We start from the raw sequence: 13,588 nt of genomic DNA, 5'->3' as shown, positions 1-13,588 counted from the left end.
TTCTGCACTTTTTGACAAGTTCCTTACTAGAAAGATGGATAATACAGTTAGCACCTTATCTACTTGCAGGTGCCAAAAGTAGCCATTTTGCTCTCCAGCAAACTCCTTAGCATATGCAGTTACAGATGACTTTTTAGGCAAAAATGTCATCTCATAGCCCTTTTCATTTGCATTTCTTCTTTTTGATTAATGATAGGATGTTTTTCTTTTATATGAAATTGAATAATTAACAAAACATATTTAAACATGTTTCCTCATTTATATAGCTAAAGTTTAAGCAATTTACCCATTCTTTTCAGTATTTTATTATGTCTTTGTTTATATTTAACATTTTGGTTTATTTAAAGTTTGTGAGTGGATACTATGTGAAATTAGTAATGCAACTCTACGTGAGACTCCATTTTAACTGGCTTACCTTCTGGTTTTCTCACTATGATTATTTTGTTATTTATTCTTAAAGTAGTGGATATCTTCATTCCTTCCTGTATAAAATTATGTAACCATTATTTATAAATATTTTATCATCAATACTTTTATAATCCCACCACAGAAAAACATGCCTGTGGCAAGCTTTTCATTGTTAGTGTATATTTATTTTTATCCTCACAGATGCACTGTCATTTTTCACTCTCCAAAGACTACATAAGAACTAACACATCTCTCATTGGTGCAGTAGGAAGTGAGAACTATTCTCTTCTTTACTTTTTGTTTCATGGAAGAGTTTGTAGGGCAGTAGAGGCAAGTTACCAAGACTGAGAGAAAGCTATAACAGTCTTTTCAGAACAAAAAAGAGAATGCCCAGGAAAAAGCAAAATGAACGTGGAACAAACAAACAAGAGATTATTAACATAGAAACAAAATCTTCCACATTTCAAGAGAAGCAGAGACAATCCAAGACAGACCAGATATCTACTGTGTGGAGAAAAGAACAGAAAAAACAGGAACTGAAAGTTCACACAGAATTACACCCCCAACACAGGACTGGGTTCAATGAAGACAAAGGAACAGGTATTTTAATGTACTTTGTATGTATTTTATTTTGTCAAGGATATATCTCAACTCTTGCATGTGTTTATCTCCTCAAAACCATTAAATTGTACCATTATCCTAAATGTCTGTTTTTTTTATCATCTTCAGTAATTTAAGATAATATCATGAAGCAGATTAGTGTTTAAATAGCCTCTGTTTATTACTCCTATAATATCATTGACTCAGGTCTCAATAGAATTGTATTACTTGTTGAAACTATATATATAATTTTATGGAAGTTGCATACTTTCTATTTATCCCATGCTATTTTAAAAATAATTACTGATGGGTTTTTGTTTTTTAAATAAAAACTATCCAGCCTAATTCAACCAAATAAACACATGGCATATTATCGAAAAATTGTAAAAAACATTTTGGAAGTAATACTTCCAAATTTCATATTTAATGAGATAATGACATTAAAATTTAGATGTCAAATGGTGTTAGAATATGGAATAACAAGATACTTAGTTTAAATGATTTTGTAGTAACTTTACCATCCATGAGGAAAAGGTTTCTCACTATTGGTTTAGGCAGTGAAAGTCAGAAGATGCACAAAGGTTTCTCAGTAACTTAGAGGAAAATATTCATAAAGACACTGTATTTAAGCTGCTGATCTCCAATGTGGAGTCAGAGGTGGGCAGGGAGAGCAAGTGAGAAGACAGGGCTGCCAGTAGAAGCTACTGGAAGAAAACTTTGATCGGTGAGAAGCAACTTGAAACATTTCTGTTCAGGACAAGAAGACATGAATTTACAATGAGGTAGAAGTAGAAATAAAGTATATGAGGGGTAACACAAATGCAGTAACCAACCCTGCATTTCAACATGGAGAAGTAAAACAACTAGGATTTGACATGAGTGACATTGGAGAGCAAAGAACTGCGCTATTAAAACCACCAAGAAACTGTTAACTTCAGGATTGATCTATGAAAAATTTGACAATGTTACATGAACTTGGGAGACTGATAAGCAATGGTCTTCAAGCCTTAGAAGTGAGAATCTCTCTCCTGTCTACATTCTTTTGTGTCTAGATCCCTGGTTGACAACATGGCGAATAATAACTGTCATCCTAGGAACCTCATGTATTATTTTGGTGACAAAAGTGGGCTTCTTGATTCCAAACTGTAAGTATCAATGACAAGAATTTATTCTTTTTACAATCAGCGTACTATTATGATAATAACTCACTATGAGGACTGAATATGATATTGTCTTACCAAATGTTTGCTAAATAAAACTTGTTACTGCTGCAATTTTTGTTGCAGTATTTTCTAGGGGAGAAAAGCGAAGCAGAGAGCTCTCCCTTCTGGATTCTCTGTGTCTTAAGAATAATGGTAAGTATTAACTTTGTAGAACTTATTTCCAGCACTTTTGATTACTGTGGCAAAGACTCTTTCTTAGATCCATAGACTTTACTGAAGACAGTGAACAAATGCAGGGTTCTAGGTACAATTTTTCCCTTAGAGAAGGAAGGAAAATAAGATAGTAAAATATGAAGAAAATATAAAGTATTATAAATATAAGTAAATACTGTAATTTTTAAAAAATTGCTTGATGTAAATAGAGTGAATACAAATATGAACCATTCACATTGCTTTTCCCTCGTTTCCATAGCTGGAAAACAATATCAAGTGAATTGGAATTAATTAGAAACAAATATAAATCAAACTCCAAAGGTTACGACTTCACACTATGAGTGTGGCTTAATGTGAAAAGATTGGCATGTCAGAATATGGACAGGATGCTATGCAAGCATAGTTTGCCCACAACCAAGCAATTCTACTCTTAGACATTAAATGAGGAAAATGAAAATCAAACATCCTTGGAGACGACTGGGTCAGTAAATTTCTTGCTTTTCAAGCATGAATACCTGAGTTTGATTCCAAGAACCCATATCAAGAAGCCAGGCAAGGTCCCTTTCACAATGCTAATCCTATTGTGGTTCATATAGGTGGATCTCTGAAGTCTACTTCTTGGTTAAGTTGTAGGTCATTGAAAGATTTGTCTCAAAAGTCAATAAGAAACTCAAAAGCTGCAATGAAAATTAAAAGAAAAACAAAAAGTACACATGAAAACAAGGTAGGGGAAGCGACCCAATGGTAGTTGAGGCTGTCTTCTGATCTCTACAAGTATAAATGCACATGCACACACACACGTATACAAAGAGCTGTAGAAATGTTTTCAAATATTCCTACTTCCTGTAATTTTACTAGCTGTTTATCTGATTGGGTGGATTTTAACTCATTGCCACAAACTCTAGTTACGTTGTTTTGTGTGTGTGTGTGTGTGTGTGTGTGTGTGTGTGTGTGTGTGGTTTGTATGAAGCATGATGGAGTCTTTTGTAGTTGATTTAACACAATTGTACAGCTCATGAAATATATTATTTCCTACCTCTGTCTGTTAACCCTGTTTTACTTACAACTCCTTGGTCAAATCTCTGTGTTTTTTGCAATGCCAATTTGATCACCACAAATTGCTTTAGCTTGCGCCTGTACTGAGATATGTAAAATTTCCCAAATGCTTTTGACATTCACCTTTGGTGAATATCAAAATCTTGGTTGGTTAAGAGATAATAAAATTATAAGGGTTTCAACTATATTATCTCACACATACTTCACTTTGAGAATGTCTGTTGAAATTCGACATATTCTATCATTTGCTGTTGTATTTTTCCTCACTGATTTTAACATAATTTCATTATACTATATCATTTAGATCTTTATTATATTACTCCACACAGGGATTCTCTACTGAAGTGTATTTGGGGCTCTGAATGCTTTTTTGTCCTTAGATATCCATTTCTTATTCTTTGTGTACATTTCTGCTACCATTTAATTGAACACATCTTATGCCCTATTTTTATACCCTATTTTATTTTTCTCTGATCCTTCTATACATGGATACTTAGTTTTTGTCTTTTTTTACAGAGTTTATGAAAGTTGTAGCTATATTCCCATTGATTACTACATATGTTGACTACTACTACATGCATGTAGTAGTGAACTTAGTACTTCTTGACCAGGCGCCTCATCTTTATTCAGTTGGTTTCCTTTTCTATTTGTCCTTATTTACTGATGATGTTTTCATTGTGGTTTTTTGTTTTATTTTGTTTTTTTGTTGCTTTATTTGTTTTGTTTTTGTTTATTGTTGTTGCTTGTTTTGTTTAATTTTGGGTTTTTTCTTCACTGAGTTCTTTATTTTCAACATTTTTATTTACTTCCTTATTTGTAGTTGTTTTGGGCAATTTAAATTTTCTTGTGACTTTCTCTTCTACAATACTTTTTCATTTATATTGTTGATTGCTGATTGCTTTCTGAAGGTCATGAGTTAATTGCATTACCTCACTCGTTGAAAATCTCTTTTAACTCACTGATCATTTTACAAGTAGATCGGTGAACAGTTTATCGGATATTTTACACATTTGTGAGCATTATTAGTTCATCGAAGATGTAAAGAAACATCTATATATTTCACATAGGATACTGACAAAAAAAAGAATGATTTTATTGAAATCCATCTTGGTATAGCATTGTTCTTTTTGAGGTCACTTTAGGAACATGGGTAAGTAAAGACAACTGTATCATTGGAAAGTCCCACCCAAGCAATGGCAGCAGTACACTGGCAACTCTAGAATCTCACCATCAGTCAATACACCCCTTCCTATATATTCTAGCATGCACAGAGAACATGCTCTGCAGAAGGCAGTGCACCAGCATAAGACAGTGAAGGGTAGAGTGCCCACCAGCTCATGAAGGGAGTTTGACCAAGTTCAGTGTCATAACCATGGCTTCCTACATTACTCTTAGTTTAGCTATTTTAGTTGTCATACACCAGAGGTACAGCCTTATGGCATTCCATGTCCATATCTGTGAGCTCAGCAACGAGTCATGCTCTTTAAAGATATTTCCCATTGCTTTTTCACGCTTCTTGAGCTCCCATGTTGTGATTATGCATCATTGGCTTGGATGCCTTCCCATTACATTTGGGGGTCTTCTTATTGAGCAGCCCATTATTGAAGACATAAACCCAGAACAAATAATAGAGAGGAAAAAACTCTTTTTATATCAAAAATATATTCCAGCTCATTACTATGTCATCAGTGGCCAGAGATGGGAAAATGGCCAAGCTAATGTAAAGCGTCCTATAGAATTAAAAATTATCAGAGACAAAGACAGAAATAGTAAACTAATAAGACATTTAAAAATTCACAAAAGGAGTAAATTAGAAAATAAGCAGGGTTAAATACAAGAACACCAACAAAAAAGGAAAATAACATTATAAGGGGTGTAAGAAAAAAAGCAATAAATTTAAAAAATTCCCAATAAGAAAAAAATATTTATAAGCAAGGTGAAATGAATGATAATGAAGTTTAGGATCTCATGTTTTATTTTGTTTGTATTTTTAAAAATTAAAAGATAAACATAAAGTACTATTGAAAGTGCAATAAAAAGGAAAAAGGACAAAAACAAGATAGTATATTGGAGTAGTATTTTATTATTTAAACTTGATTATGCCAGCTAGATGCTGAGAAAGGGCTATCGGAACTTGAAGATTCTTGTTTTTTATATTTATGATGGTGCCTAACCTGAACTGAACAGGTGATGACCAGAGGTATCTTCAATGCTGTATCCTTCCTGCTTGGCATACAGAAGCCAGTGCTGGACAAACATAACTTTGCAGTTTGTGGGTTGGGTAGGATCTCCCAACTTCCTCATGTACTTATAAAGACATATTAGGGAAAGTGCAGCAAGATATTTGATGTGCACTTATTAAATTGGCTGAAAATTTTGAAATAACAAAAAATAAACACTGCGAGCTATTTCAGATATATGTGATATATCTCATAAAATACTAGGCTTTTAGTATTTGTCTCTTTTTCCTAACATGATTATTGTCTGAAAAACAATGGGTAAAAATATACTACAAAAGTAACTTTTATTTACCTGATGTAATTGTCATTTCAGAGGCTTACTGCCTCATAAACTCACCCTTTATAGTTCTTTCTGAACTCTGGCTGGTTTGTTAAACTCAGCAGTTTTAGCTCAAACTCCCACCTAAGCTAACTGAAGCAATGGGGCTTCTCTTAGCTTTACTCTGAATTGCACTGCTTGACCTTATATTAACTTTGGCAATAAGTTCTACTGGCTCCTTCTCATTCTTTGGATCATTCTGTCTTCACCTGCAACCTGACTCTGTAAAACTATCCTGGTAAAACTGATCCACCTTCTCTGTATTGTTCTCTTAAGTTGCCTCCCTTTTCTTTATTGCTTTCATGAGAGTCGGGTATACCCTAACTCTGACATATTCTGTCAAATCATTCTGTTTCATCACTTTGTTTGCCTCTCAGTTAGACATCACTTTCAAACATGACTGCTTCCTCTACAAACTTACCTTGCCTACATTGTTTGTTATAAAGAGTGTGCACTAAGAACATCTCTGTTTTTCAGCCAAAATATATTTTAAATCAGGGCATGTCTCCATTCCAGCTAGATTACATAGACAGAGAAGGTCTTTGCATGTGATGCCTTCCCAGAGCAGTCATGCTGCTGGATTAAAATTACTTGCAAGATACTTTTGTGTCAAAAATAATGCATTTTATATCTCCGTGAATAGATTGTTAGTAAGTAACTCTTAGAGATGAATAAAAACCAATATATATCATCACATTTGACAGAGGGAGCTACATTCATGTTAAAGACAACCTAGCTTTGTTTCTTTTATTCATGTTTATAAGGATGACAAACTTGAAATGATGGGTAGATGGTACAGGCTTACTGATAGCTTAGCATGTGATGGACATGGACATCACCTATCATGTATATATTTTTATATTAGGCATAAAGGTAAAAATGAGAGATTTGTGTTATCTACATACTATCTTATAAAGCATTAGCTTTATCAAGTTTCATACACTATAAAACACCTTTGATTGATATAAATCCTATTTCAAAAAATTATCAAAATTGAGAAACAATCTGTACTTAATAAATACCACTTGTAAACAAAATAATCATTTGAAATATGGGACAGAGAGGAAATGCTCTTATTTTTCTGAGGACAAAGAAAACTAACCTGATCTTGGATGACTTCATATGTTACAGAATTGAAAAATATACATTACATTTTTCAAATAGTTAGAATACCTGTTTAAAGCTACTCATGCATTTTAATTTTGTGTGCTCAGAGCCATTATTCATAAAAAAGTACAGATTTAAAATAATTTCAGTAGCTGATTCTTCTATTTATATAATTATAAAACAGTTACCAACTTACACATGTATATATTATGACAAGTATTTTATTTAAAATTATTTTTCTCACAAGAACCTATATATATATATATATATATATATATATATGTGTGTGTGTGTGTGTGTGTGTAGATAGATATAGATATAGATATACAGATTTTATGTAGTAAAATTTTCAAACAAAAATTTGTATTATTAATTACTGTCAGATAAATATTGTGAGATTGTGTAAAAATTGCTCATCAGTTTTATACCTTATTAAGACTAGAGACTAACTCATGGGCAGGAGACTGGCCAAGATTCTTAATGCTTCCATCAACCTGGTCACCAGCAAAGGCAGTGATGAAACTTTGTTATGTGGTACTCGTGAGTCTCATAAAACTCATTGTCTGAAATTATATAGCATAATATGAGTCATATTAATACTGGGTCATTCTAGTGCTGAGCACTCATTTCACACATGTGCATTTCCTAGACTCCTTCTGTGATCTTTGTTCCCATGACTGGATTGCTTTTGGAAACAATTTCTATCTCTTTTTTCGTGGAACCAAAACCTGGGCAGAGAGTAAGTCGGCCTGTGAGGAACTGAATTCTTATCTTCTGGACATAGACTCCAGAGCAGAGCTGGTAGGTCACTCACTCCTGTTCTTGTGTCTATGTGTAATGGTGGCACTGGGAATTTGGCCAGGAAGATCAGTCAGACAGTTCTAGAAGTCATGTGACACCTGCTCATCAAGATTTACTATTATCCTTAGTTAGATTATAGGAAGGGCTTTCCAGCATTCCAAGGCTTAATGCTACAAGAAACTGAAAGTGGGAATGAGCTCTAGTTGGCATGTTCTACTCAGTAAGTCACAACACTGTTATTCAGTAAGGAAGGACATTTTACCCAGCATGGTAACTTTTTCCTGTAACCCTAGCTCTTGAGAGAGAGACTGAGAACACCATAAGCTTGAAGCCAGTTGGGTTACATAGTGAGTCTCCAGACCAGCTTTGGCTATGGAGTGAAGCTCTGTCTCAAAAGTCAAAGATATACAAATGCAAAAATTTAATATTTTAGGAAGCAAAAAAAGAAAAAGAAAAAGAATTAGGATTGTACACTCATTTTGGATTAATTTTTTTCTGTACTGAACAGGAAAATTTGTTACTATTTGAAATTAATGGGTGGATTCTCTTCAAAACGGATGCAATAAACAGGTCCTTGCGGAAAAATTACATTAAAATACACCAAACCCTGTAAGTAAAATATTTAGATGAAATGGGCTTTGCTGAGGGTAGTAGGATTGTTGTGCACATGTACCCTGTACCCTGTCTCTGTGTGGCACAGAAGGAACATTCAGAAGAAAGGAAAGAGCACTGATATGGTCTTTGAGCCATAACAGAGAAAATGTTAGCCCTAAGGAATCTCACCTTTAGAGCATTTGTGGTTTTATTCTCCTGGACTTTCTGGTGACATTTATGCATCATTTTAGGAACTTTGTAACACTAAAGCAATGGTTCCCATCTGTGGGTTGTGATGCCATTAAGGGCTGAATGACACTTTCACAGGGGTCCCGTAGAGGATATACTGTATATCATATATGTACATTATAATTCACAAGAATAGTAAATTTACAATTATGAAGTAACAATCAAATAATTTTAAGGGGTCACCACATCCTGAGGAACTGTATTAAAGGTTCCCGGCATTAGGCAAGTGGCCTTGTACCAATTGCTACTTTTTTGAATCAGAGAGTATAGGGGTAGCTTGTGTCTGTCATTTTCCATTAAGCTTACTGTTTGGCAATCAAAGGTCATCACCCACTCATGGCTCTTTGTTTCTTCCTAAACAATAGGTTTTCATCTTTTTGTCCTGTGCTAGTTTTAGCTAATTCTAACTCTAAAATAAATATGTGATCTCTAATGACTACCTTATGATTTCTGGTTTTTTTTTAATTGTTTTTGCACAGATTTAATGATTCAGAAAAGAAGAATCATAGCTGTCATTATCTGAGTGGAAACCAATTCAGTGCTGGTGACTGTTCATCTAAGAAAGCATACACCTGTGAATTTAATCTACAGTGACACCTATATCAGTATCATAATTTATTTGATTATGAACATCAAAATTTCTTTTATTTGTTGAGTTTATTATCTTTCACACTCAATCTTAGTAAAGATATCAATGAAGATAATTTTTATATTTTGAAGATTTTTTACTGAACTGAGATACTGATTAAAGCTTTTACTATCAATATTGTACTGAAAGTAATATTCTCCTTAATAGTGATCATAACTCTATCAAGATTTATGTTGTCATTAATAAATTATCTATCTACAAATGGTAATTTGTATTTGGTAACTTAGCAATAGACTTAAATTGATAAAAGGATCCCATGTCAATTGAGTGGGTTTTTTTTAAAGTTATTTGTGTATTTTTCATGTATGAATAATGGGACTCCACAGAGCATGTCAAGGTCACAGGACAAGTTGGTGGAATTTTCTGCTTCTACTTTTATGTGAATTCCAGGGGACCCCAAGCTTGCATTAATTTTGCTACCCCACTGAACCATGTTACTAGCCTGGTTTTTGTTTTTGGATTATACTTTCTCAATGCTACTCAGCCTGGTCTGAATTCCCAGAGCTCAATCTAGTTTTGAGACTCAGCAGATCTAGTAGGTAGACCAGAGATGCAGCCTACCTCACACAGTGTAACATTTCTAATGGAAAGAAACCTTTCAAGATTGTTCAAAAGACATTGATTCTACTTTAAAAAGCAAAAATGGACTTAATGGAAAAACAAATAACAAATGCAACTTCAGTTGAAATAGCTAAGAAGCTTAGAGTCTGGGGCTCAGATCCAGTGAAGGCTCTGAGGTTAGGGGTATGTATTGCTCCTGCAGAGGCTACAGAATAACTATCCAGCACTCACTGTATCAAAGCAGCCTGTAAACTACTTCCAGCCAATTTGACATGCTCTTCTCATCTTCCTCTGCTCCTGCATGCATATGGTACCCATATTGACTACCACCATGTCATCTTCTCCTGACTCCATTTTGTGCTTGCTTACCTATCTACTCACCTGCACTATCTACCACAGAAACACAGTTGATTTTCCTGGTCCTGATGTATTAACCAAATTATTAATGTATATACCAATTGTCTCAGTTAGGTTTTTAGTGTCGTGGACAGATACCATGACCAAGGCAACACTTATACGAACATTTAATTGGGGCTGGCTTACAGGTTCACATGTTCAGCCTGGTATTATCAAAGCAAGCACATGACAGTATTCAGGCAGGCATGGTGTGGGAGAACCTGAGAGTTCCATATCTTCATCTAAAAGCTGCTAGCAGAATATTGGCTTTCAGGCAGCTAGGATGAGGGTCTTAAAGACAGAGTGATATACCTACTCCAACAAAACCATGCCTACTCCAACAGGGTCACAGCTTCTAATAGTGCCACTCCCTGGGATGAGCACATATAAACTATAATAACAATTTAACATAAGCTAAATAACTGAAAAAAGTATGACTCAAAAATTGTCAGGCTGTTCTAAAATTATTAGTAAGCTCTGCCAGAAATTAGTGTTTCAAGGTTACTCTGACCCTTATCTAACATTGATATAAATTATGGTCTTTGTGGGGTGTGCCTTTAAATATACTATGACCCATATTTTAGCATCGCAAGGTGTTGAAGCATGAACTGATCTTGGTCAGCAGCTAATAAAAGACTCATCATTTTACTTGGCTTATTCAGGAAGATTTTCTGTATCTTTCTTGTATGGGTTATTATAATAATAACTACTAAGTAAATCGATTTTTAAAAAAGGAACTCAGTCCAGCCACTTTTCTAAAGAGCAGCTAGTAATACACTTTCAGTCATCTGAAAGGTGACCCAATTATGATGAGAGAACAGTTGAGAGAGCCATGCTACGAAAACACAATTCTTGTGCTAAAAGGACTGTAATTGAACATTTAGAATCCTCACATTTCAAGTCTTTGAAAAAACAATGGTGAACATTTCTCCATGTGGATTTCTAAATATTATTGTTTGGATTAAAACACAATAAGCTATAATACCATGAAGAGGAATTTCAGAGAGGAAAACCACAGCTATAAGCACCAGTGTCCCACTGCTGACATTTGGATATGATGACTGTAGGGTTGGAGTGATGGCTGAGTGGTTGAGAGCACTAGCTCCTCTTCTACAGACACAGACAAAGATCCATACACATAAGATAATAATCACGATGATGGTGATAACTGTATATAGAAAATAATAATAATAAAGGTGATGACTGTATATGGGATACAACCAAAGATAATGTCATGGTCAATAGAACAATAATATAGATGTTTCATCAGAATTATTAAATTTAAAAAACTTCTTCAGACTTATGATTTGACCAAAAAATGAAAAACAAACAAACAAAACAACAAAAAACATTTGGTGCTTTGAAGTAAGAGATTATGGCAAACAAACAAAGGAGCCTATAGCTAGAATGGAGAACTGTTCTTTTTTTTAGCATAAATGAAGGCTTTATTGTTCAGTTCAGATGAATGACAGACTGGTATAAGCTCAATTAACTATTTCACACATTTAAAACCCCAGGATGACAGAAAAAGCTATGCTTATTGGCAATGAGCAACAGGAAGGGAGTGGGAAGGCTTCTGAAGTTTAAGAAAGCTATTGGGACTGAAATCAACCATGTACGAGCAAGTCCAGAATGGAAAAGGGATCATCCGAAACTGAAGCTCTCTGAGAGTTTGGATCACTTCTGGAACTGTCACCGAATTCTTGATGGGTTACCGTGGTCACTCTTTGGCCTTCACTGACTATCACATTGCGGTGTCTCTCCACTGTCCCATCTGGCTTAGTGATCTTGGTCACAGAAATACTTTTGAAATACGATTTGGGGTGGAGTTGAAGAAGTGGATCAAGACCTTGCTGGGAAATCTTGGAGTCAAGATCATTTTCTGTCTGGCTCTAGAATGCGGACTCCCAGGCCATGTATCTTCCAACCTATCAAAAGGTCCCTGAGACCCCCAATATGCAGCTGGTTTGGGGAATTCAGGTTTTTCATAACTCTCCAAGATCCCCTCAAAGAACATTGTTGGTGACTATCTGTGTACTTAAGAATTGAGTTTCATAGTGTCTACCCCTCCCGCTGTCTTTGACCAGGTATTTCTGACTCAGGACCTGGAAGTTCAGGAGAGTGGGGAGGCAAGATCCAGGACTCCCATCTCCCTGAAGATGCTATTAAAATCTTGTACTAGATCATCAAAGCCAAAGTTGCCATGGAATCACATCTTTCCTCTGGGGCTGAAGCTGAAACTAAACTCCTCTGTAGGCTGAGAACCATCAAAGACATAGCTCTCTCAACCCCACTCACCTCTGTTGCCACCTCCTCCTCCTCCTCCTCCTCCTCCTCCTCCTCATCCTCCTTCTCCTCCTCCTCTTCTTCTTCCTTCTTCTTCTTTTTCTTCATCATCATCTTTGGTCATCCTTCAAAAAAAATAAGGATCTCTGTGGCTCCAAATCCTGGAAAGTCAAAACAAACCCTGAGAGAAAATCAAAGATACTCATTGCCATAGGGGCACTAGAAACATTGAAACTCTGGAGCCCATGAACAACAAAAGACCACCAGGTAACTCTACCCTGATGGATATAGCATTGGAGGACTGTTCTTAAACAGTGTCTACTGTACATTGCATGGTTGTGGAATTCATGAATTCACTGAAGCTGTGGTTATTAAACCTTGTATGTGTTTTGTATATATGTGAGAGACAATGAGGGTGATTTTGCCTACTTGAGCAAGCATGGAGTTATTTACTCGAATATGGGCAACTTTCCCAGAGCCACAACACTGAAGAAACTGATACATCTGACCAAACCACACATTAATTATCTATGAAATTATTAATTTTCTCCTTCAGAGAAAAGTGAGGCCTCGTGAGTGCCTTGCCCGTTCATGATAACAGATGTGAGGAAGTCTTTCACCAGAGCCAACCAGAGATGCCAGCTACTCTCATATATAGCATTTTGGACCATGATAATTAAACTTTTTTTCACTTGTCTTTACAAATCATCCAGACCAAGGTGCTCTATTATACCAAATAGATTCAAACACTCCAATGATAAAGCAAACAATAACTGAAGCTTGGTACACAGCTGATACCAACAAGAATGAGAGTGAAAGCTTAACCGTGCTTGGTCTCAGATGCTGCCTCATTTTCACAGGTTCTGCAGCAAAATCTGGAAAATAAATTCCATAGTCCTTCTAGAATGGAAGACTTGCCACCTTGATAATCTCTCCTCCCACATTA

The 13,588-nt window shown here is 35.3% G+C and overlaps 1 protein-coding gene and 1 pseudogene across 3 annotated transcripts; one reads left to right on the top strand and one right to left on the bottom strand.

Annotated features, from left to right (window-relative positions):
- The first annotated feature begins 669 nt into the window (after positions 1-669).
- On the top strand, positions 670-11,669 carry Klri2 (killer cell lectin-like receptor family I member 2). Of its 3 annotated transcripts, none has more exons than XM_087659050.1 (6): positions 670-1,008; positions 2,061-2,153; positions 2,295-2,363; positions 7,843-7,907; positions 8,416-8,516; positions 9,230-11,632. In XM_087659050.1, exons 1-6 carry the CDS (start codon positions 795-797, stop codon positions 9,342-9,344), a joined length of 657 nt encoding a protein of 218 aa, XP_087515176.1. In that variant the 5' UTR covers positions 670-794; the 3' UTR covers positions 9,345-11,632. The 3 variants fall into 3 exon arrangements, with proteins under 3 accessions (XP_087515176.1, XP_087515175.1, NP_001012666.1); NM_001012648.1 differs by having other exon boundaries at positions 763-1,008; positions 7,756-7,907; positions 9,230-9,405; XM_087659049.1 differs by lacking the exon at positions 2,295-2,363 and having other exon boundaries at positions 7,756-7,907; positions 9,230-11,669.
- Positions 11,670-11,948: 279 nt separating this feature from the next.
- On the bottom strand, positions 11,949-12,840 carry Hax1-ps4 (HCLS1 associated protein X-1, pseudogene 4; annotated as a pseudogene).
- Between the last annotated feature and the right edge of the window lie 748 nt (positions 12,841-13,588).

This window comes from Rattus norvegicus, chromosome 4 (genome assembly GCF_021556685.1).
Source record: "Rattus norvegicus strain SHRSP/BbbUtx chromosome 4, alternate assembly SHRSP_T2T, whole genome shotgun sequence".
Taxonomy (NCBI): Eukaryota; Metazoa; Chordata; class Mammalia; order Rodentia; family Muridae; genus Rattus; species Rattus norvegicus.
Note: the sequence above shows the minus strand (reverse complement) of the source record. Positions and strands in the feature narration are given on the sequence as shown.